At 35.7% G+C, this 26,987-nt stretch overlaps 1 protein-coding gene across 6 annotated transcripts in view; it reads left to right on the forward strand.

Moving 5' to 3' along the window:
- The window catches only part of FUT9 (fucosyltransferase 9), a 215,337-nt gene that overhangs the window by 91,863 nt on the left and 96,487 nt on the right, over positions 1-26,987 (forward strand). For 3 of the 6 annotated variants that reach the window (XM_058734740.1, XM_058734737.1, XM_058734738.1), the window contains exon 2: positions 15,222-15,310. Coding sequence is in view for 2 of the 6 variants with exons in the window: in XM_058734738.1 (XP_058590721.1) it covers positions 15,292-15,310 (19 nt within the window). In the remaining 4 variants the exon portion in view is untranslated. Of the gene's footprint in view, positions 1-15,220; positions 15,311-26,987 lie in introns of those variants that run through there. The other 3 variants (XM_058734741.1, XM_058734739.1, XM_058734742.1) reach the window with 3 other exon arrangements.

Raw genomic sequence — 26,987 nt, forward strand, 5'->3', positions numbered from 1 at the left:
AGAATGCCAAAATAAGAACGATATATTAGAAAAACTTTGTGTATAAACAAAGCACTAAATTCATCTAAGTTAAAAAAAACCCAATTATCAAGTCATAACCATTAAACAGAATAAACTGATAAGATGTTATCTTCTTACTGGGATAATTTTCTGATACTCATGTGTTTTTTCTTTTATGCAAATCCTAGAACCTATCATTGCTTTGGGTTATTTGTGGCCAGTAAGATTTTCATGGTCAGGTGGTTCTCTTTAAGAAGCGTTATAAATTCTTTCTCTCAAATGGTCCATGAGTCTACCTTTGAGACACATTTTGCTACAATACAGTCATCTTTAATTTAGAGTTGTATATGTGAACAGCCTTAAATTTATGACTTGGTTTATAATTACATGTGACTCGCTGAATTTGACTTAAATTTTATAAATGTAGTCGGGTGTGATACCCACATCAAATAGCATATAGAATTTATGTGCTTTCCACCATTATGCCAAATTTGAAGGAAAAACATCTCCCAATTACACTAGAGAGAATAGTTTAAGCTTATATTCCTCCCACACATCCAGCTACACTGTAATATTTTATATGCCATACAAGCCAATAGAAATTACATATTGAATTACACTTGGAGGAACTGAAAAAAGGTCGGAATGACTAGAATATAATGGAAAGACCAAGAGAGTAGTAGGCAGGGTCTAGACCCCCTTTTGCTCCCCTAAGCTTTTGGGTTGTTGGAAAATAACAAGAGGAGACACATAGGCTACCTGCTTTCAGCAGTGTATATTTAAGAGGTATACGTGTGTACATTTGCACACACGTATATACACACACATATATGTCTTTTTTAAGATAATTCACTTCTTCCTCTCTGCCCTTAATTTCCATTTCTCAAGTGAAAAGAATTATCAAGAATTCATCACTGTAGCATCCCACCACTACCCCCAAATAACTCCTTACCCAAATCAAAGTTAAATCTATGAATGAAGTGTTAACTTCCCAGGACTGCTGTAACAAATCACCACAACCAGATAGATTAAAACAGTAGAAATCATTCTCTCAAAATTCGTGAGGTTGCAAGTCCAAAATCAAAGTATGGGCAGGGGCCAGTCTCCCTCCCAAGGCTCCAGGAAGAATCCTTCCTTGCCTTTTCCAGCTTCTGGAAGTTGCCAGCAATCCTGGATTTTCCTTGGTTTGTCTCTGCCTTCACATGGCCTTCTTCCTTGTGTGCTTCTGCGTCTCCAAAGTCTTCTCTTCTTATAAGAACATAAGTCATTGGACTTAGGCCGCATCCTAATCCAGTGTGACTCTGTCTTAACTTCATCTCACCTGCAAAGACTTTCTTCCCAAATAAAGTTCCATTCACAAGGGGCACCTGGGTGGCTCCGTCAGTTAGGCATCTGACTCTTGATTTCAGTTTAGGTCATCATCTCACGGTTCATGGGTTCAAGCCCCGCATCTGGCTCTGCTCTGGCAGCGGGCAGCCTTCTTGGAATACTCTGCCTCCCTCTGTCTCTGTGCTCTTCCCCTGCTTGTTCTTTCTCTCTTTCTCAAAAATAAATAAGTAAATGTAAAATCATAATAATAAAGTCCCATTCACAGATACTGAGAGTTAAAACTTGGAATAGATCTTTTTGGGGACACAATTCCATCCACAGTAGGGGAAGCTAATATTGGGTAGTTGTTTAGAAAGACTACCCAGTCCATCTGATTACATCAATTTATATCAAAGTCAGAATAACTCTAGGGTTTGCATTTTTAAAGAAGGGCTTTGTAAAAGAAGTGTATCAATAATGAATAGACTCATAAGATCAAGACATTCATGGCACTTGCTTCCTGAGCTTCCAGTGAAGACTTTATACTTCATTTTAACTTTTTCATGTTATTATGGATTTAGATTTCATAATGGAAGATATGAAGGACATTCATGAAAAATATTTTGGCAACATAAAACTATACAAATGTAAAATATTTGGGGAGGCCTGGATTTCTTTTCTTCTAAAATACTTCCTAAGTGAATGAAAAAAAAGAATAGAAACAAAGGAAAAGAGTCTTTGCAAAGTTTAAATTTTTTCTTAGTGTTTATTTCTGAGAGAGACAGAGACAGAGTGTGAGCAGCGGTGAAACAGAGAGAGAGGGAGACACAGAATCCGTGAGTGAGTATGCATTCACAATCATGGGACACTTGTCCCTGAGTGGGGTAAGGACAGGAGAATGTGGCAACTTTATTTAGGCCATTAAAATCCTGAAGTTAACATTTTAAAATTATTCAAAAGCAAGTGAATTCATTTTAAGACAAAATGTTTTGCCTTATATACAAACTGCTTTTCAGAGTACAACTTTGTTGTAAAATTGGCCCATACTCTGAACAATAAATATATATTCTTTTTTAAATAGCTTGGCTTATTCATAAATTATATGCGATCAATACACAGCTCCAATCATTGTATTTAATGTAGCAATTGCAGCTAAAATTGGAATGGATTTTTTTTCTCAGAATAGTATTTGTTTGGCAATCAAAATTTAATAAGAAATTCTGATGTTAAAAATCATTCATCAGTTTTAACACAACTTTAGAAGAGAGGGAATACATTACTCTAAATTAAGTTGCCATGGTATAAAATACCCATTTACATTTTTTTAGGATTAGCATTTCTTCTTTGTTGATTACAAAAAAGAAGTATTATGCTAAACTTTATTTTGATTATTGATATCCCAAGAGATTTTGGTCTGAATTAAAAGGCTACAGTTTAAATTTTATAATTAAAATTTATGGTGAAACATTTATTTTTCATGCAATTAATTTATACTCAAGAAAAAAATTTAATATTTATTTAAGTAATCATGAGTTTCCATAGTGCCTTTTAGTCAACTGTTTTGAACACTCTGAACTGACATAGCTGTGACTCTCTACAGTGTGGTTCCCCAAACATATGCAACAAATTCTCCTGGGAAGCAGAGAGCTTGTTATATGTGGAAATTCTGTTCCCTACCCCAAACCTCTTTATCAGCATCTCTAGGAAGATAATTCATGAATCTGTTTTGAATAAGCCATCCAGATTATTCTTATGCTTATTAATGTTTGAGAAGCCAGAATTAAAGAGGACAGACCAGTGGACCCTAACCTTTTCAATACTGGTGTTCTTTAGGCTTTGCAATATACTGGGAGAACCCGTTCAGTGGCTGTCAACTTCTTTCAGAGGAAGTCATCCAAGGGACATAAGAGAGAAAGCATGAACCACATCCCAATGCCCCCAGAGTTCTGGGAGCCTAGCCAAAGACAGCAGGCAGCATGCTTGGAGCCCAAAAGAAATATTCACAGATTTCTCTTCCCTTCCTCCTTTTTTTTCTCTCTCCTGCTCCTTCTCTTTCATTTTTGTTCCCTCCTTTAGTTCTTTCCTTCTGTCTTCTCAATGCCTTCTCCAATTTTGTCAGAATCGGGAGGAGGAGGGTGTCCAGAGGAAAAAGACAGCTTATCAAAAACCCTCCCTTATCCCATCTCCCTCAATCTCACTGAACATCCTTACAACATGTGGTTATAAAGGAAAATGTCCATTTTTTGTTATTGCCATAGGCAAGAAAAGAAAAAGAAAGAAAGAAAGAAAGAAAGAAAGAAAGAAAGAAAGAAAGAAAAAGAAAGGAAGGAAGGAAGAAAATAACCACTGTCACTAACCATCTGTTCCTGGCTTGTATCCCATCTTTGGTCCCAGTGAGGCATCTCCTTCTGGATGAGTGTGACTGAGGATGGATATAAGTGTCATGCAGTCTTTATTCTTGACTTTAATTCTTATCTCCCATTTCCAGATTCTTCTTCCAAGGAGGGTTTTAACAGGTAGGATCAGAAATCAAAACACCATCTGAACAACCAGGAAGTGCACTTGCTTTTTGGGAGAGGCCACTGGAGCTCAGCCCAGTGCTCATCCTGTCCCTCACAAGCCCCTGGGCTACCAACTGGCCTGTCTTTCCTTGGCCTGTCACATCACAAATCAGGGTTTATCTCTCATTGACTTAATTACCTGAAGATCTCCCTCTCCCCCACCAGAGCTAGAGAAGTGAGGAGATGGAGTGCTTAAATGTTATTGACTCAATTTAAAGATAGGAAAAATGAAACCAGTTTAAGACTCATATCTCGGTGAAATTAAAAAACAAACAAACAAAAAAAGATTCATTATGGTCTAAACCAGAAGGTGGCAAAAATGGTCCATGGGCCAAATCTGACCTGCTGCTAGTTTTTGCAAATAAGAGTTTATTGGAACACAGCCACAGCCATTTGTTTTTCTATTATTTATCTGCTTTCACACTAGAATGTAATTGAAGAATTGTGACAGAAACTGTATAAAAGATGAGTACTATAGAAATCCTTGACTTTACCTTTGGACTGTAACGCCTTAAGTATTTACCATCTGCTTCTTCAGTGCACAGTTTGCTAATCCCTGGTCTACATCAAAACATTCATCATTTATTTGTCCAATTTCTGAAAGCAAAGTATTCAAATTAAGTTCCATAAAAATATTCCCCATAGCAATAAAAAATCTGAATAGACCAATTACTAGTAAGGAGATTAAATCAGTAATCCACAATTTCCCAATAAAGAAAAAAACCAGGACCAGATGGCTTCACTGGTAAATTTTACCAACCATTTAAAGAAAAATTAATACCAATCCTTCTCAAACTCTCTCCAAAAATTCAAAGAAAAGGGAACACTCCCAAACTCATTTTACAATGCCAGCATTATCCTCATACCAAACCTAGAAAAGCACACTACTAGCAAGGAAACTATAGGCCAAGGTCCCTGATGAATATAGATGCCAAAATTCTAATAAAATACTAGGAGCCTGAATTCAGCAGCACATTAATAGGATCATTCAACATGATCAAGTGGGACTTATCTTTGGAATGCAAGGATGATTCAACCTACATAAATCAATCAAGGTGATTCACCATAGTAACAGAATGAAAGAAAAGACTCATGATCACCTCAATAAATGCAGAAAAAGCATTTGACAAAATTCTGCAGTCATTTATGATAAAAACTCAACAAATTAGTCATAGAAAGAATGTATTTCAACATAATAAATTCCATATATGGTAAGCCCACAGCTAACATCATACTCAGTGGTAAAAGGTTAAAGCTTTTCCTCTAAGATCTGGAACATGGCAAGGACACCCACTCTCACTACTCCAATTCAGCATGGTACTGGGAAGTCTTAGCAAGAACAATCAGGCAGAAAAAAAAAGAGAAAGAAAGAAAAGATATCAGAATTTGAAAGGAAGAAGTGAAATTGTCTTTCTTTTTATTTTGCAGATCACATGATTTTATAAATAGAAAATTCTAAAGACAACCAAACAAGTGTTAGATCTAATTAGTGAATTCAGTAGAGTTGTAGGATACAAAATTAACATACAAAAATCAGTAGCATTTCCATAAACTAACAATAAATTTCCAAAAATATAATATATAAAATCCATTTGCAATAGCATCGAAAACATTAAAATACTTAGGAATGAATTTGACCAAGAAAGTCAAAGACCTATACACTGAAAACTACAAAACATTGGTGAAAGAAATCAAAGACGTAAATAAATGGAAAGGTATCTTGTGTTCATGGATTGGAAGAATTAATATTGTTAAAATGCCAATAATACAAAAAGTCATCTATACATTCAATAAAATCCCTACTAAATATCCCAATACCTTTTTTTTTTACAGAAGCAGAAAAAAGCACTCCTAAAATATATATGGAGCCACAAAAGATCCTAAATAGCCAAAGATATCCTGAAAAAGAACAAAGAAGGAAACATTACACTTCCTGATTTCAGTCTATACTATAAAACTGTGGTAATCAAAACAGTATGGTACAACATAAAAACAAACCAATAGAGCAGAATTGAGAGCTCAGAAGTAAACCAAAGCATATATGGTCAACTAATATTTGATAATGGAACCAAGAATACTCAATGGAGAAGAGACAGTCTCTTCAATAAATGGTGCTGGGATAATTGGACATTCCCATGCAAAGAACTGAAACCTTTTATTACACCACTGGCAAAAATTACCTTGAAATTACTCAGCCATTAAAAACAAGAATGAAATCTTACCTTTAACAAAGACATGAATGGAACGAGAGTAGTATGCTAACTGAAATTAGTCAGTCAGAGAAAGACAAATACGATTCCACTCATATGTTGAATTAAAGAGACAAAACAAAGAAACAAAGAGTGGGGGGAGAAAGAGAGGCAAACCAAGAAATGGATCCTTAACTATAAAGAATAAACTAATGGTTACCAGAAGGGAAGTGGGTGGGGAGTTGGGTTAAATAGGTGATGGGGATTAAGGAGTGCACTTCTTGTGATGAGCACTGAGTTATGTATGGAAATGTTGTATCACTATATTGTACACCTGAAACTAAGATTACATGTATGGTAACTAACTGGGATTTAAATAAAATTTTAAAGAACTTGAAATGAATTAAAGACTTAAATGTCATGTCTGAAACTATGAAACTCCTAGAAGAGAAAATAAGAATAAAGGTCCTTGACATGAGTCTTGGAAATGATCTTTTGGATATGACACCTAAAGCACAAAAAAGTAAACAAACGGACTACATCAAGCTAAAAACCTTCTATATAGCAAAAGAAACTGTCAACAAAGTGAAAAGCAACCTATGGAATGGGGGAAAATATTTGTAAACCGCATATATGATAAGGGGTTAATACCCAAAATACGTAAGACCTTATACAACTCAATATGAAAAAAATAACCCAATTAAAAATCGGCAAAGGACTGAACAGACATTTTCCAGAGAAGATATATGAAAGGTCAACAGATACATGAAAAGATGCTCAACGTCATTAGTCATTAGGGAAATGCAAATTAAAACCACAATGAGATACCACCTTGCACCTGTTAGAACGGCCATCATCAAAAAGACAAGAGGTAAGTGCTGGCGTGGATGTGGAGAAAAGGGAACCCTGTACGCTGCTGGTGGGATTGGAAACTGGTACAGCCACTATGGAAGACAATATGGATGATCTTCAAAATATTAAAAATGGAACTACCATAGGACTTAAGAATTCCACTTCTGGGAATATATCCAAAGGATGTAAAAACATATCTGCATCCTTATGTTCATAGCAGCATTATTTACAATAGCTAAGATGTGAAAACAACCTAAGCGCTCATGATTGGATATAGATGAAGAAGAAGTAGAAGTAGAAGTTGTGAGCCATAAATATTCAGCCATTAAAAATAAAGAAATCCTACCATTTGCAACAACATGAATGAATCTTGAAGGCTTTATACCAAGTAAAATAAGTCAGGTAGAGAAAGACAAATATTGTATGAACGATCTCACTTACACGTTAAATCTAAACAAAACCAAACAAAAACAAACACAGAAAAAGAGATCAGACTTTGGGTACCAGAGGCAGAGGGTGGGGGTCGGGTGAATGGGAGGAAAGTGGTCAAAAGGTACAAAGTTCCGGGGTGCCTGGGTGGCTCAGTTGGTTAGGCAGCCCACCTCGGCTTAGGTAATGATCTCATGGGTTCAAGCTCCGCATCAGGCTCTGTGCTGACAGCTCAGAGCATGGAGCCTGCTTCGGATTCTGTGTCACCCTCTCTCTCTGCCCCTCCCCCTGCTTCAAAAATAAATAATAAACATTAAAAATGTTTCAAAAGGTACAAACTTCCAGTTATAAGATAAATAAGTCATTGGATGTAAAGTATAGCATAGGGAATAGAGTCAATACTATTGTAATAAGTTTGTAAAGTGACAGCAGCTAAACCTTTCATGGTGAGCATTTCGTGATGTATATAAGTGTCAAATCATGGTGTTGTACACCTGAAACTAATATGCCATTGTATGTCAAGTATACTTCAATTTAAAAAAGAAAAGAAAAATCAACACTAAGGATGTACAGTACAATGTGATGACTGTAGCTAACATTGCTGTAAGAGTTCTCATCAGAAGGAATTTGATTTTCCTTTCTTCTTTCTTTTTAAATTGTATCTCTATGATAAGATAAATGTTAGCTGAACCTATTATGGTAATAACTTCACAACAGAAGCAAATGAAATCATCGTGATGTACATCTTAAACTTATACAGTGATGTGTGTTAATTATTTCTCAATAAAATTGGGGGGAAAAAGATTCCCCATACACATGTTAAAACATAGTACATTCTTCTCACACAAAGCAACATAAGATAACCATAAATATGTAAGGAATAACTGCCTTAAAAATCCCAATAAAGCAGAACAGCATCTATCATAGTAGGGCCTCAATACGTTTGGTTAAATAAATAAATCTTTAAAAAATGTATGTGCATTCTGCACTGTAGTGATGATATATATTTATTTTAGACTAAATTTCTTTTCCCCAAACCTTTGAGTAAAACGAATGTTCTGGGAAGAATGCCCAATGAGATCTACAGTACTGCTTCAAGCCCCAGGTTGGAGACGCTCAATCGTTTGCCCTGAAGGGTTCGGCGGGTTTTAAGAGAGCAAAGCAACCCTCCCTCCCTCAAAAAGCATATGTTTAAAATATTCTATGGATAAAATAGATGTATAAACTATGGCCTAATTTCATGTGTCTTCTATTGTAGCAGTTACTAACCTGTATCTAAGCGTAAGTATATTTTAAGTCCTGAAGACGCTGGTGTTTTGTAAAGGTCCTAAATGCTATTAATCCCTGTCTCCTATGGCAGCTCAGGAAGTAGAAGGGTCTGCAACACTCTGGGCTATCTCTCTCTTCCTCACCCCTAATCCTGTTTTGTGCAGTTCACACAGATGTACATCATCCTCCCAGAAGGAGTAAGGGTCAGGGCAGATCATCCAAGCCCGCTTGGATAAAAGGGAAGGGAAGAAGAGGAAAGCCTAACCTGGGAAAGAATTCAGACCATGAAAATAATCAAGGAGTTACAATGGCAAGCACAAAGCATATACCTCTCCTGTAACCACTTTTTTTCCCCAGCTTCTGCACATATATGGACGAAGGAAGGTGACCATTCAACCATCTAACCATACAGTAAATTTGCCCCGTGGTAAAATGCTCAAGAAACATCACTTCCCTTCTTTTTCCCTTTCCTCCTCACTTGTTCTGGGCTTTTAATTTCAGGATGCTTATTTCATTTTCTATCTAATATAAAGAACAAACCAACGTTTTGCATTGTGAGGAAAAGTATTCCTTTTCCCTGTAAATTATGCAGAAAAAAGAGAATCATTTATGGTTAAACTATCCCATGTTGATCTCAAGAGGCAGAACTGTGTGGCCAAGAGTGGAGCTGTGGAATCGGTCTGGTTGTGTTGCAGTCTAATGGCACCATTGACAAGCTGGGTGACCTTGGACAAATTGTTTAACCTTTCTGGGCTTCATATTCCCCTTCTCTAAAACTGGAGTAATATTTCATAGGCTTGTTGATAGAATGAGATTATGCATATAAAACCCTTAAAACTATGTCTGGTATATAGTGAGCACTCTTTTATGCCTAGGTGGTAATATTATTAATGTTAATGAGGTTCAAGCATGAGATCCTCCAATGGCTGGCCCTTTCTTTCTTCTGCTATGTCCTGCGTGTGTTTCATCACACTGCCTATCTCTCTGCTCTGCTGAAGCCAGATTACTTTTTCATCCCAAACTATATTATCTCTGTATTCCTTATCTGTGTTCATACAGCACAGCCTCGTCATCATTCAACATGCACTTTACACAACCTATTTTCTATCAAGCTTCAGCCAAGTAAAATTGCATGCTGCTACATTTGTGCCCCTAGCCAGACATTTAGTACAAATTTCTTCATTTCTCTTTCTTTCCTTCCTCCTTTTGACCAGGAGCTCTTCAAGGACAGGAGAGTATTTGGGCCATGCTTTTAGCCATAGCACCTAGCAGCTGTTATATATAACACATTTTTTTAAATGTATGTTGAATTAAAAAGGGCTTAAAGATCCAGACTAGTAATTCTGAAGTCGTAAAATTCCATTTAAAGTATAGCCACAGGAATTGGCTCAGTGACCCCTTCTGGAAGCAAATCTTACTTATTACTATAAACTGCATGAAGGGATTGTCTTTATTTGTTCAAAATTCAATGTCCTTTAATCACATTTGTTGAATTGAATTAAGGAACTTACTCTTATCAATGAAATTCAATTTGGGATATATCTGAGATGTTTCTAACATCATTCAGAGTCCTTGAGAGTTTTCTTCTTTCTAAGAAAAGTAATGCTCCATTTGTCTATTTCCCATTCTTTCATTTATAAGAACAATATAGTGATTTTCTTAATAATTTATACTATCTTTAGTCAATTGGTTCAACAATATATTTTTTCATTATATAAAACAAATGTCTCCATATTTTTGCCCTTTGGTAAATTTTACCCAAATTAACTGAAGTATCTTTCATAAATATCTATGGAACTTCTATTTTTCAAGTTGATCCTTTGCAAAACAACAATAACAAAACTGGCTTACCCTATAGTGATGACTTAAAAAATGCATCTGTGTTTGTGAAATGGTGAAATTAATGGATAGGATTTATACTTACTTCAAATATATCCCGAATCCAAACACTTCTCTGCATTATCGTTGCCATTAAATTTCTAACCACCATCATCTCTCAACTCAACCGCTACAGTTACCTTTAGAGTGGCTGCTGCTTCTGGGCTCACCTCTCTACTAAATGTTTTACAGAACATCTGAAATGATGTTTGAAAATTTTAATCAGATCATGCTACTCTCTTGGTCAAAACCTTCCTATCTCCACTGTACCATGAATAAAGACTGGACTCCTTACAATGGTCAGTGAGACCCAACATCGCCTGGCTGCTGCCTCTCAACCCTTACTCCCCCACCAACCCCCACTCCCGACACTACTGTGCCCTGGATTACTACACCACAGGCACCCTGGGATGTTTTTCTTCCCTCTTTTCACATGCTGTGCTTGTTCTTTTCCTGGCCCTTTGTACCTTGTATCCCCTCTCCTTACAATGCTCAGTCCTGAAGATGGGGCCGAGTCCTTACCATTGCTCAGATGTAACCTCCTTCATGAAGCTTCCCCTCCCTGATTGCCTCTGCTCAAGATGACAGTTCAGACCCATTGCTGTGAGCCACTCTGCTGCTGACATCTGTCACTGTCAGCTAGTTCTCAGCATCGTGTGCCAAACGGCCCTGTTAATTCAGTCTGCGCCAGATCTTGGCGTTCGGGTCCACCAGTCTTTGCTGTTACATACATTCCTACTTCTCTCTTCAGACTGACACTTGGTTAAAGCAGAAGACCACAAAAACCTCTGTGGCTGAGTCATTTTGCTCCCAGCAAGCCCATTTTGTTCTCAATGCATTATCCATGCCACAAATAACCTAGGGAGATTTTAGGGTTGTCAACTGGGCCTGTTCCAGCCTTAGGACTCTCGTGACACTACCGGGTCACCACATGTTGGCATGGGATTACTAAGCACAGCAATCTCTTCCTAAAAGCATAAGAAAAAACGCTGAGTGTTCCTTCAACTAGGAGTTTCTAAAGCTACTCCCTCGAGAGGTTTGGCCTCAAGAAGCTGGGAGGAGAAAACACAAGCCTTGGCAGGCACTTTCCCCATTCACGATGCTCTGTTTTCTCTCCACGTCTTGTGCCTTTGCCGCATGTGCACCACGAAGCCTTTCTCACTGTGATTTCAAACACCTTTACATATAATTATATGCAAACATAGTCATTTATGCTTGCTGACAAACATCAAGATGAAAAGTAAAAATAAATGAATCATTTTGTTTCATGCTTAAGTTACCAAACCTCTGGATCTCAGCAAGACCTCCAATAGTAGACTAATCTACAAAGTCTAGTCTTTATATATACAAGAGAACTAAAGGTATTTGGAAATCTTTTCTTTCTCAAGACTGCCTGGCTTTAAGCCATATGTCAAAATAATCTTTTAAATGACAGAAAGTGAGGGTCCCATCCTCCCTCCACCCCACATGAGGCAGATGCCTTGACTTCCCTAGGAAGAAAGACAAGTATATAGGAAAGCAAAAGAAGAAAATGCCATATCATCATTTGACTGGCTTAGACAGAAATGTAGAGAATGGAAGAGAATAATTGTTTCCTTACATGTAATGCAAAAAAAGAGTATAAAGACAACAACTTCTTTAGATAAAACTTTATCAACAAAAATAATAACTCCATAACTTAAGTGTTATTTATTCAGCTAAGTAAATCATAGCCATGATTTAGGAAATACACACATGCCTACACACACATAGATACACACAGACACACACACACACATAAATCAGAGTTGCCAAATAGATAAAGGAACCCAGGCTACTTGCTGGCTCTCATTATTTGCTCTCATTCTAAATAGGAGTCTAAATATTTGATTTTTCTGACTTACCTGCAAAAATCATTTTGCAAATATTAAGTAAGATTTGGATGGTAAAAACGAAACAAGAATCACATTTGATGTTCAGACAAAAATCATAAAAAAAATTGCCCAGATGCTCTAGTATCATAACAGTCTGGAACCAGTTGAGATAGGTATGAATGAGCCTTTTCTATTTTTCTTAATTTATTAAATATGCTGATCTTTTATGTCCAGATTTATAAGCAACACATTACACGTGTTGTATGTAATAATTGTGTTTGTCATTTTGCTCGTTTAGCAGTTCTAAGCCCAAGTTATATATGGTTTCAATATAGAAATTTGATTTTACAAAACATTTCATTACTTTTTTTTTCCAAATTGAGAGTCAAATATTATTGAAAGTACATGTCGAGGCAGAATTATCTTTTTCTTTTTTTAATGTTTTATTCTTTTGGAAAGCGAGAGACAGAGAGAGAGAGAGAGAGAGAGCACAGGCTGGAGAGAGGCAGAGAGAGTGGGAGTCACAGAATCTGAAGCGGGCTCCAGGCTCTGAGCTGTCAGCACAGAGCCAGACGCGGGGCTAGAACTCATGAACTGCAAGATCATGACCTGAGCTGAAGTCATGCTTAACCAACTGAGCCACCCAGGCGCCCCAACAAAATTATCTTTTAAACAGTGTCCAGGAGGGGCATCTGGGTGGCTCAGTCAGTTGAGTGTCCGATTTCAACTTAGGTCATGATCTCATATCGGTGTGTTTGAGCTCCACATAGAGCTCTGTGTTGATAGCTCAGAGCCTGGAGCCTGCTTTGGATTCTATGCCTCCCTCTCTCTCTGCCCCTACCCTGCTCATGCTCTGTCTCTCTCTGTCTCTCAAAAAATAAAATAAAACATTAAAAATAATTTTTAAACAGTGTCCCGGAAACCATGTGCAAGTGAAGACTTTTTTGAGTGCACATTTTTAAGTCAGGTCTAGATTTGACCCCAGCTATACTTTCCAGCTTCTTATATAGATGATTTGTTTGAAATATCAAAACCCTGTAAAATGAGGATAATAAAACCCACTTTAAAATATTGCTGTGATGGTTAAATGTCAATCAAACACACCTAAAAAACCTTCAATAGCTGCTGCAAAATATTGGCAAGCTATTCATCTACTATGTTTTATGTCTTTTAGAAAGAATAATTAGTTAAGATTGTAAAGACAAGACAAATGCCAGATCTGGACTCCATATTTTGATTATCTTTAATGTGTTTGAATCCAAGTGTAAATAAGCAAGGGGGGTGGAATACTAAATTAGGAGAAAAGAGTATTTTTTTATTAAGTATAAGCCAAGGTTATATATAATCTAGAAAGATACATGGCTGAATTTTGCTTTAAACTCTACTGACCTTGGGGAAAAAATGGGTTAGGAGTTTGAGGAACATACAATGGGGCCGATGTATGTGTGTGCATGTGTGTGTGCACATGTGGGTATACGTACTGAGTACAGAATTCCTAACCACCACTCTTAGTATCTTTTAAGCATGAGAGGTTTACTGAGTATGTTCTATAGCAAAAAGACATTTTTGACAGGGAATACATTCATATAACCCAATTTGAGGAGGCACTGTCTTAAAGAGAAAACTAAATTCGGTTTTTATTTTACTTCAAATTATTCCATAGTTCAACTATGTTTGTTCTCAGCTGGGGTCATGTCATGGGTCAGTTCCCCACTTTGTATTAAACAGAATCTTTACGGGGCGCCTGGGTGGCTCAGTCAGTTGAGCGTCCGACTTCAGCTCAGGTCATGATCTCACAGTCCGTGAGTTCGAGCCCTGCATTGGGCTCTGTGCTGACAGCTCGGAGCCTGGAGCCCGTTTCAGATTCTGTGTCTCCCTCTCTCTCTGCCCCTCCCTTGTTCATGCTCTGTCTCTGTCTCAGAAATAAATAAACGTTAAAAGAAATTGTAAAAAATAAATAAGTAAATAAATATAATCTTTATTCATTATAGAATAAATAATTCAATCAGGTTTGAAAACATTTGCCTGTATTTACAGTCCATCAGGTTTGTCGGCAAGCATCTTTGTTCATTTGAGCTGTTGTAACAGAGGACCATAGACTGGGTGGCTGATAAACAACAGAAATTTATTTCGCACAGTTCCAGAGACTGGGAAGTCCAGGACTGTGATGCTGGCAGTTGAGTGTTTGGTAAGGGCTTCCTAGTTCACAGACGTCCATATTTTCACTGTGTCCTCACATGATGGAGAGGACTCGGGCACTGTCTGGGTCCTCTTTATAAAGGCGCTAATCCTGTTTACCTCCCAATACCATCATCTTGGGCATTAGGATCTCAGCATATGAATTTGGGGGTCAGACGGATACAAAACTTCAGACCATACCAGCTGGCAAACATCAACATGAAGATTTAAGACATTTGGACAGATCATCTCATTATTTTGGTGTTTAGTTTGTTAAGCATCCATATAATTATAGACAAACAGATGATTCAGTAACCTTTTGTCTTATTTTTTTTTTGTTTTTGATTTTCTGTGCTATGAATACCATTTATTCTGTAGGTGGAAAACAAAAAATAGAGACCGTGAAATATATTTGGTTAACAAGATATGTTATTTCCTTAGAGTTTCAAACGTACCATTCATTCTTTTTAATAATATTTCTCTTATTGTATATTCAAATGACTTGCACAATTCAATAGCGTTTTTCTAAAACTTAAATGAAATAATAAATTTATGTAAGCAAAGGGCACGGCAATATATAGAGAAAGATCTATGTGTGTGAGGTATGTGATTTTTTTAGTGTTCTTTTGGTTATTTAGCTACATGTATAGTACAACCAGCACATTTAACTAACATACTTTTTTTCTTTCTTTGTTTCCCAACAGGCTTAGAATGTAATAATTCAAGAATTTTATAATACAGTTGAGTAGCTTAACAACTGTTTATGTGCTTCCCATGGTATGTTCTCCATATGGTAAGTATATGTTTACTTTGATGCTGGCTTGATTGTGACAGAAATATGTTCGTTTAGAACTTATAGGTAACCTAGGATTATTTCAGAATTATTATAAGTTAAAACCCATCCAAAGTATAAAATAGTTGTAGAAGTTTATCTTATATGTAGAGATATTCAATAAATTTAGATTTAACATTGTATCAAAGTTAATTTTAATATAATTGTCTATCATGGTAGAATAATATGCCTTTGAGGTTTAGTTTTATTTTTAATAAATATTATACTTAATATCCCCAATATTTCTATACTATTCTTTAGTTTTCTGTGATTTTTTAAAATATTAGACTTGCAGAATTTTATGCTAAAGTATTAAAATTTCCTGAATTGTCTTTTTAAAATTATGATATGTAATATCATTTCAAGGTCAGGTCAATTTCTTTCTATATTAGTTATCTTTTCAAAAAATGGTTTTAGTTTTGGCAACATAATACCTGCACCACTAAATCACTTGTGTGTGTGTGTGTGTGTGTGTGTGTGTGTATGTATACAATTTCTTTAATAAGCTACATAAAAAGGGAGAAGAAAACTAGTCTTTGCTTGGTAAAGGGAACTCTTACTATTAATTTCGCATTGCTGAAAAGTAAAGAGGAGAATGAAAGGCTGGGAGACTATGCTGTTTTTGAGTCAAGTACTAAGCTAAAAGTACTAACTCACAGGGAAGGAAAGGAGGCAGCCCACTACCTTTTCCTCACAAAAAAAATGAGCCATGGGGCACCTGTGTGGCTCAACTGGTTGAGTGTCAGACTCTTGATTTTGGCTCAAGTCATGATATCTCAGTTTGTGGGATACAGTCCCATGTGGGTCTCTCTGTTGATGGCACAGAGCCTGCCTGGGATTCTTTCTCTCCTAGCTCTCTGCCCCTACCCCTGCTTGCACACACTTGTGCTCACTCTCTCTCTCTCTCTCTCTCTCAAAATAAATAAACTTAAAAAAAGGGGAAAAAAAAGAAAGAAAATCCATGAACTAGACCATTCATAATCAGAAGTGTTCCCAAAACTTATGGCATGGTTAGGCCATCAGGAGATTCTGTTCCTTAACAACACCTGATACTGTCAGACCTGTGATACTCATCCTAAACCTTACTCTCCATTCTCCTGCCCATTTCCTTGCTGGAGCCCCTGTCTGAGCATCTAACATCTATCACATGTGATTTGGAACTTAGTGAGGCTGATCTTTCCCTACAAAAGCAGGAGGATGAGGTGGGACTGATTATACTGTGAGGGCTGGAATAATTGTGGGTAGGTTATTAGCATGCCATTTCAGAGCACTGAATGCTTTTTGACACAAAATATAATTTAATATACAATATGTGATTCTAAAGCAGTGTCATCTAATAAAAATATAATGTGAGGCAAAGATGCAATTTAAATTTTTCTTGTGGCCACATTTTTGAAAAGTAAAAGAAGCAAGTAAAATGGATTTTAATAATATATTATATTAACCCTCTATATTCAAAATATAACCTTCAACATGTGATTGATGTAAAAAAATATTGTGACCTTTTACATCCTTTTTTTTTCCATACTAAGTCTTTGAAATCCTTTGTGTACTTACAGCACATATCAGTTGGGATACTACATTTTATTGGGCATACTTGATCTGTATTTATATTTCATAAAATTTACAGTTGAAAAAGTAGATCCACAAAGCCCAGTTGTCCCACACATACTTAAAGCATCCCAATAACTAAATTGAGTATCCATTTTTAAATTTAAATTAACCAAAATTAAAAGTTATTTCCTCAGTCACACTAGTCACATTTCAAGTAATCAACAGACCCATGTGGCTAATAGCTACCATGTTGGACAACTCTTTTCCAGAGAAATGTGGACATAATGCCATAATTCTGCTACCTAATGAATTTTGTAGGTTTATCTCAGAGCACACCAATGAAGCCTATAACTTTAAGTTTTTAATGAGAAAAAAAAGTCAAATTCTACACTTCTGACAAGAATGAAATTTTAGCCAGTCTCATCTGATCCATGAGAGATTATAGATAAGAAAACATACAAGGTCTAAACCTTGAAGTTGTAATGCACATTGTAATTTGTTTGATTTAAATTTGCTTCAGTATAAATGCTCTGTTGTAACTGAAGGAATTACCTGATCACAGCCCTTTTCATTACAATGAGTGATTAAAAAGCAAAGAGTAAAATAATTGTTTTTTTAAATGGCTCTATGAAATATACTGTTAAAAGAAAGAAAATATAAACTTCAGACCTATAAATCACATGTCTGATGAAGGATTTGTATTCACAAATTATAAGGAACCCTTTCTAAAACTTAACAAAAAGACAACCAACAACTCAGTTTAAAAATGGGTAAAGATGAATTTGCCAAAAAGATGTATAGGAAGATGTTCAACATCATTAGTCATTAGGGAGATGCAAATTAAAACCACAATTAGATACTACTAGACACCTATTATAATGGATAAAAAATTTTAAAAATCTGACAATACTAAATGCTGGTGTCCATGCAAGAACTGCAGGGATTCTCATTCATTGCTTATAGGAGTTCAAAATGGTGCCAACACTTTGGAAAATTGTGTGCCAGATTTTTGTAAAGTCAAATATATACTTAGTCATATGATTCAGTAATCCCATTCCTAGATATTTACCCAAGTGAATTGAAATTTTATTTTACACAAAACTCTATATGTAAATATTTAGAGCAACTTTATCTGTAATTGCTAAGACATCAAAATAACCAAAATGTTCTTCCATTGGTGAATGGATGAACAAATTATAGTATGTCTGTGCAATGAAATACTACTGAACTATAAAAAAGAAACAATTTTTTAAAGAGATGTTGATTTATGCAATATGAATGTTAAATGTATTTTGTTAGGTGAAAGAAGACAGACCCAAATGATTGAATATTGTATGATTCCATGTGTATGAAATACTAGAAAAAGCAAAATATAGAAACAGGATACAGATCAGTGGTTGCCAAGGTTTACAGATATGGGAGAGCTGACAATAAAGTGATAGTGTGAGGAAATTTGGGGAGTGCTAGAACTGTTCTGCATGGTACTGCAATTCTGGATAAATGATTGTGCGTTCATCAAAACCTATAGGACTGTACAACACAGAGTAAGCTATACAGCATGCAAATTTAAAATAAGAAAATAAATAGGATATTGAAATATCCCAAGATGGAGTACAGACGGTGACATATGAATCTAACCAAATTACAAATGTAAGACATAACCTCATTTTCCATGGGGAAAAAGGATCTAGCCTCAGTAACTTTGGGGAACAGTCTTTTGACAGGACAAGCACTAAAATGAATAATGTTAAAGAGAAAATAACTATATATAGACTTTGTATACTATTTGATAGTTCTCCCCCCACAAGAGTACAGGTTAGTAATTATGTAACTACTTCACATGCATATTAGGGTGGAACACATGAATAAATAAATAGTTGACAATGGAAGCTAGAGTTTTCATTGTCAGTGAAAGAAGTTACAAATAAGCAAAGGAAATTAGCTACAATTAACCTTATAGTGCTAGGTTAGAGACAGATCTATCAACATGAACTCATTTTCACTTTAATATACCTGCAGATAGGTATAAAAATAAACGTGGTGGGGTGCCTGGGTGGCTCCGTCGGTTAAGCGTCTGACTTCGGCTCAGGTCATGATCTTGCGGTCTGTGAGTTCGAGCCCCGCATTGGGCTCTGTGCTGACCGCTCAGAGCCTGGAGCCTGTTTCAGATTTGTGTCTCCCTCTCTCTCTGCCCCTCCCCTGTTCATGCTCTGTCTCTCTCTGTCTCAAAAATAAATAAACGTTAAAAAAATTAAAAAAAATAAACGTGGATATATGTGCATACATGGGTATACATACTTAATATTTATTAGCTCTACCTACTGAAAAGTTTTAACACCATAGTAGCAATGAGCATACCTCATGCCCAGATTTTAGTTACTAAATACCATTCTCCAATAAAAACAAAACCCAAGGCCCTAAGACATATGGCAGGAAAAATACAACATAAGACTGAAGTATCTTCCAGTGCCAGAGTGTGAAAAAGTGGCAAAAAAAAAAGTTACTGGGGCAGGTCAAAGGACACAGGAGCTAACCAGAAAGAGTTCCCAGTGATCAAAACTGAAACACTTTGAGCAATAGAATGATTATATTAAGCTATAACCTAATGAACAAAATAAATGTTAATGAATTCACACTGATGCAAATGAGCACAAGGTGTTGTATGGAAACCAATCTGACAATCAATTTCATATTTAAAAAATAAAAATAAAATTAAGATAAAAAAATAAAAAATGAATAGAAAGATAAATGAGAAGGGAAGAATCTTCCTTACAGAAAAATTCCAAATAATATATATTGCCCATCCACCTACGAGGAAGTGAAGCTTAACTCCTCTTTCCCTTCCCATGAAGGTAGTCTTTATGCCCCAGAGAGCATGGAAATGTGGGAAAAGTTAATTTTCCAATGGAAAAATGTGGCAGATACTACCTTCATCGAGTGATCAAGGATAACATCTCCAAGATAAGTTATGTCGACCCCATGTACCCTGGTGTGATGTGATGAGTGCACTTGATTTCTTTGATATTCTTTCCCTAAACCCAGAGCTCCACTGTAATCTTGAGAAAAATATGACACAAAGTCAAATTGAGGCCTGTACTAAAAAATACTTTACCACATTCTCTAAAAGTTTCAAGATCATGAAAGACTGAGAAACCCAGCTAAAGAGATGAGAGAGACATTATGACTCAGTGCAATGTGGTAGCCTTGATTTGATCTTGAAACAGAAAAGAGGCATTAGTGGAAATATTGGTGAAATCTGAATAAAACCTGTAGCCTAATTAATATTATTTTGCCAATGTTCTTAGCTTTGACAAATGTACTATGATTGTGTTGATAGTGGGACAAGCTGGGTGAAGGAATCTCTACACATCCTGGCAAGTTTTCTATAAATTATTATGTTATTTATAGATATATTTATATGTCTATAAATTATTATGAAGATCTTTGAAAATGAATTGTAAGCTTTTAATACTTGGTTGGTGATAAGGGTGCTTGGGTTGCTCAGTTGGTTAAGTGTCCTGCTCTTGGTTTCAGCTCGGATCATAATCTCACAGTTTCGTGGGTTTGAGCTCCACATTGGGCTCTGCACTGACAGTATGGAGCCTACTTGGGATGTTTTCTCTCCTTCTCTCTCTGCCCCTCCCCCACTCACACTGTCTCTGTCTCTCTCAAAATAAATAAATAAACTTAACAAAAATACTTGGTCAATGATAAATCTACTTTTAGGAAGATTCTTCTCGTATATAATATAATCATTTCTACCCCACAATAAGTATATTTTGCCATTTTTGTCTGTCTATTCTGAGTTATTAAGAACCTCTGCTCTTTATTTGTCATAAAAATGTTCTTCATTACTTAAAATTTGAGAATTATAAGAGCTCTTCACATATATTTGCATTTTTAACAATTCCTGTTGCTTAAAGCATCCAAAATTATGGTTGTTTAAATTTGTAATGCTTTAATTAAATTTAATTAAAATTAAATTGAGCCATTTGGTGACATATTATTTGGCAAACCAGCCTTGCTTGTCACAGAGGCACAGCAACCTGACAATCATTATGACCAGCTGTAGTTTTTATTACATAAATTAATATATGTTCAGATACAAAAAAAATCAATAAATGGTCAAAATAACTGTAATGCCTTTTTGAAATTGGCATAGCGAAGGTTATGTGTACTTTATCTAACATAATGATATTACATTACAAGGCCAAAACCCCCTCAGACTTCTTTAAGAGTTTAAAGGTTTCTTTGTTCACATAGACATTTCAGCCTTACAGGGAGCATACAAAGTAGGAAATTCAAATAACATTCTTTAGTTACAAACAAGAAAATAAGACTCTTCCAGGTTAAGTGACTTGCCTAGAAGCAGGCAGCTAGTAAAGGGCTGAGCATCTATGTAGAACACACCTTGATTAACTCTTAATTCTTGACCTTTACACCACATCATGAAGTCCACACTGTATGGAACTGTTCTTGTTACATTCTTGTTTTTCTTAACTTCCAGAGATAACCAAGGTCTTTCCCTTAATTTAAAATCAATGTTAACAAATTGTACACCACTAAAAAAAAGTATTATTTACATGTAAAGCAAAAAAAAAAAAATTTCACTTGAAATATCTGTTTTCTGTTAACTTCAAAATCCTACCTAGATTACTGGATTGGAAACCAATGTGGCCACCTTGTGTGCATTATGCACCAGTATGCTTTCACTTTAAGGAAATCTAATGAATGAAGACAAAGAAAAGTCACAAAACACATAAACTGAGAAGTGATTTTTTTTTTATTGTAAACTTATCATTTGCCTCACGAAAGCATTTATCATGTCTTTTCTTAGATAACAATCTTCCCTGGTACAGTGTCATTAGATTTATACATAGTATTTCAGGAGAAATAGATTTGTTTTATAAAGCAAAGCAGACCTACCCTTGGACATTGTGATCCTTGCCTTCAGTGCTTGTATCACTATGCCTGTCGGCTGAAGTTTTTCTAAAAGTGATCTCATAATCCATAGGCAGTTTTAATATGGAAAAAATTTATAGCATACTCTCACCTGTCAATAAATCAAGCTTTCTCCCTATTGCTTTCCAATCACAATGCCAGCTTCTAAGGGAACTTTTTTTATTAGGTAATTTGAAAATACTTTATTAGGCTATTTGAAAAGCTCTTGAATATGAGAAGATGAGAAACAATAAAAGATACATCAATAGAAAAAAAATCCTATACCTTCAAATAATAGTATAGTACATACAGAAGACACATGCAAAATCAATCTGACCCATCCTATATGTAAATCCCATTTGGCATCTGATATAATGCATAAATAAACATTGAAAATATTTCAATGCTTAGAGGTCTCATTACTTTCTTTTTTCTAATCTAAACCCCTTCCACCATAGTAAAAGCCTATTGCATTTTTGCTTTTTTTGTTGTTAAAGAAGTTATTCAGAAAAGTTATTTTTTTATAAGACCTCTCTCTTTTGTACTAAGACTTCCTACTGTACTGCTCGGTGAATAATGGGTGCTTAAAAATATTTGCGGTATTGAATTTCTAAATAGAATGCTATTGAGCACATTTTTCAGTTAAGGAAAGTAGGCTTACGATGTCAGGTAATTTCAGGAGTAGTGGGATAGTATCAGTGGAACCATAAGTGTGATATGCTCCAAAGGCCTGGTGTTTGTGTTGACCATCCTAAATGCGGACATCTATATGATTCTATGTGTCTCAGATTCTACCTCCTACAAAGAATTGAGGGTAGAGTGTAGACAGATAGTTGGATACATGCATGGATGGAGGAAGATGGATGGATGGAAAGACAGACAACCTGTTTTTCTGTTATGGCTCCCTGATATCTCCCATACCATGGATAATGTTTTATCCAAATGTGGAAAACGTGTTTAAAGGAATCGAGAAACATAGTAGGTGATAAAGAATTCCACAGGTTCTTGCATCATCATCATCATCATCATCATCATAGTAATTTGGGGGAAATTGAGGATACAATACTTATACCTTCTGTGTCCAGGAGAACTTATTGTTTTATTCGGTTACCCCCAAAAAAGTCAATTTACTTTTACTTTGATAAGCAGGGTCAAATCAATGCCAGTGGAAGGCTGTACCTATAATAATGGCTGTTTTATGCATGTTTTCTTTTCTTTTCCCTTTAATGACTTATCTTTATTTTGAATATGCAGATATAAGCATTTCTAAGACTATACTTCAAACTATATGCTCTGGGGAAAGAATTAGTAGACAACAATGTCTGGAAAGTCTGAATTTATTATTGTCAAATTGGTCTTAAATTTTTATTTTTAGTGACTATGATTTCCCTGTAGCTACACTATAAACAGAAAACACTTCACAGTAAACCAGCTCCTCTAGGAAAAAAATACTGTGGTGTGAATATTTATGTCAGTAAGTACTTAGAATAAGTAGAAAAAGATAAACACACCCTAAACTTTTACTTAAAACCATGCACATTAGCCCTGAGATTTCTAGCTACCTTATAAAATAAATGATCATTCTATAGATTTTTAAGTCGATTTTAATTGTTTTCAACTACCTCTATTTTGGTTTTCTTTCCTGTTCAGTTTATCTCCTTATTAAAAAAATTAATCTTTATTTTCATTTTGTATGTCTCAGCACTTCTTTTAAATTCATATTATATTTGAACTTGAAACACAGTAGGATGTTAAGTTAAACTTTTTGACTTTATTTTATTTTATTTTTTTCAACGTTTTTTAATTTATTTTTGGGACAGAGAGAGACAGAGCATGAACGGGGGAGGGGCAGAGAGAGAGGGAGACATAGAATCGGAAACAGGCTCCAGGCTCCGAGCCATCAGCCCAGAGCCTGATGCGGGGCTCGAACTCACGGACCGCGAGATCGTGACCTGGCTGAAGTCGGACGCTTAACCGACTGCGCCACCCAGGCGCCCCTAAACTTTTTGACTTTAAATTAATGTCATTTACATTCCCCCCAAATTGAATATAGTGATCTCTCCATTCTTATGTTGGAATATCATCTATCTCAAAATAAATCTCTGTGTTGCTAACGGGTGTAATCTGGCATATGCTCCCTTGGTTTTATGGATGCATGATATCAGATCTCCATTATGTGCAGTGCAGAAGTTGGAGATGTAGAGCTGTCTTCCATGACAAAGTGAGGGAAATTTATCAGTAAATCTTCAGGGAGGAGAGGATGAGTAATGTGTTGGATGGCCCGAAGAATTTTAGGAAAGTGATGATCTGTGTTCAATATTAACTTGTATACTCTGTTATAGTATAACAGTTCTCCATCTAAAACTTCAGAAATATCTGCTAACTATGCCTCTGTGAAGTGTCAGGGGAAAATTAAGAGACTGAGTTCACATCTAGGTTAAAGTAGAGGGAAGGGAACATTTATGGCAGATAAGACATGGGTAGAACATTTTAATTTCCAGGGTTGGAACTGAGAGCAGTAAATAATCAGGAGTTCATAAGACACTTGGAATTCTCAGAAATCTTTTGGGACATTGGAATTCCCATAGAATATGGGATAGGTTGGCTAGGAACTTTCAATATAGAGACCACGCGTTATACCTAGGTTACTTTTGTTATTACATAAATATTAAAGCAACATTTAAAAAACTCAGTAAAAATGTGTTTTACCCAGAATTCAATCACCACCCCATAGTTATTTGTTCATGTTTCCTTTTATTCCCAATTCACATGTACACATAATTTTATATCATATAATTAGAATTTTCTATTTTGATTTTGGGCTCAATCCCAAATTCTAAACACTTTAACATACATATTCATTATTTTATAGGTATCCTTATAATGACTATTTACTTAACCCTTTTCTTGTCTTTGATATTTGGGCATTCATATATACAAACAAAACTCCAGTATAAATATTTAACAAATACTTTTGTCCTTACTTTGGATCATTTTCCCTTGCAGAGGCAGTAGAATTCTGGCTTAAGGGTCAGTCTCTAGATATTGAGAGTATAATTAGGTATGTGACTGTGGAAAAAGTTTTTAAACTTTCTAAACCTTGTTTTCATCAAAGGCAAAAGGAAATAAAATAGGATTTTCATTGTAGGATTGTTGAAAGCATTAAGTGCAAAAATGCATAACAAAGATTATGCAGTGTCTGGGCAAATTTCTAGAAATTAAATTATTGAGGCTAAGGACATATTACCTATATTCTTCCCAAAGGTTTTGCACAAATTTTTAACTTCCAGAGTATTCAGCTGCCAAGAGAATGAAAACCAGCCCTTAATATCTCAAATAAAAAAACATAATGCTGAATCTATTGCTGACTTAAGGAAAGAACTGTACTGATCAGGCAAAGGCTCTCAGAGCAGAGGAGGCTGATGATATTATTCAAGGTGGGGACAAAGTAGAATTCGGTGATTGGCAGACTTCCAGAGGAATTAGTGTATTGATGTTATTTGTAGGAACACAGTTTCTTAGGTAAGAATGTCATTGATTAAACTGACTTTCATAAGTGTGTTCTTCAGAGTGAGTCTTTTTCTGATCCACTGACTTTCAAAATTTAGGACTATTACTAATTGGTTGATCTGTAAGTGTGTGTTGACCAAGTTATATAGCCATTAATTGATCAATTTTGTGTACAATCAGTACAGGTGTTTTTTGGAACTGTCAGTAGTGATAAAACCGGTCCTGATAGTCAGTTGCTACCGTTGCTGCAGAAAAATCGGCCATTTTTTAGAAGTGTAGGAGCATTTTATTCTCAAGCTATATTTGAAACAACCATATGAGAAAAAACTTTCAGAGGGAAAATGATGAAGGATGCCAAGAAATGCTGTCTGTAAGGAAGACCAGGAAATAACTACAAGTTTGCTCTTAATGCAGTCTTTGGATTGACAAGTACGATACAAGGATCAAACAGTGAAATAAACGTGGAAAGTTAGCAACCATTGAAAAGATGTCTGAAACCAGATGGAAATTATGTAAGTTAATAACGTTGTCAAAGGAAAATGACTTCCTATTTCACTATCAAGAAATCATAAAATTTTACATTTTGGTGGGGTTATAAATGTTATCTTTTAAAACTTTTTAGATCAAAGAGATGCTTTTCTCTAAATTTATACTTACCTACAGTATCTGATCCTTGTTTTGTTTTTGTTTTTTTGTTTTTTGGTTTCTGCATCATTTTTGTCTGCTCTTTAATATAAATTGTGCTCTTGCTAGTATTTCATTGTGGAATGGCTTCCATTTCCTCCCAGAGAGATGTCCCTGCCAATTCTAAAATCCTTTTTTGGCTCTCATCCTCCTAAATTTCTTTCTCCTCCATTGTTAACAGTTATGAACACTTTTTTCTTTTTATTTTTAATGATGTTCAAACTCTGAAATATTGGCTTCTCTTGTTTCTGCTGCCACTCTTTCTGTTCTCTCATGCAAAACTACATCTCCTCCTCTTTTCTTTCAGGCAAACCTTCCAAAAAGATCTAAGACCTATTATTTTCTCTCTCTCTCTCTCCCTCTCTCTATCTTTCTCTCTCTCTCTCTGTCTCTTTTCTCCCCCCCCCACCCCTTTCTCTCTCTTTTGAGAAGTATCTTAGTACAGACACAGGTTAACTCATTGCAGATGATGCCTGTATCTTCCATTTTGTCACTGTTCTACAACCCATTCCTACACCATCAGTAGATGACTCACTCTAGTTTGACCTCACGAAAAGAGCTTATATTCTCAGATCAGATAGAGCAGCAAGAAATTCCCATTTCTTGGCTGCTGTGACCTTATGTGAGTAATGAAGTTCTATATGTCTACTTTCTTTATCCGTAAAATATGCATCTAGTACACAGGATGGTTATGATGCTGTAACAAAATTATGTATAGGAAGCACCTAGCACACTATCTCTCCCCAGGAGGAATACTTAAATAAGGTATCCTCTTATTTGTGTTTATTTCTTACCATTTACTGCGTTGACTTTTCCTCAAAATTGTGTAACCAAAAGACCCATGAGACCCAGTGTCAAAATCCCAGCATCTTTGTTATAAAGGTATTAGGTAATTTATATAGTTTTATTCATTTAGGAATAGTGTGATTCTTTCTCTATCTTAACTTCA

This window comes from Neofelis nebulosa, chromosome 6 (assembly GCF_028018385.1).
Source record: "Neofelis nebulosa isolate mNeoNeb1 chromosome 6, mNeoNeb1.pri, whole genome shotgun sequence".
Taxonomy (NCBI): Eukaryota; Metazoa; Chordata; class Mammalia; order Carnivora; family Felidae; genus Neofelis; species Neofelis nebulosa.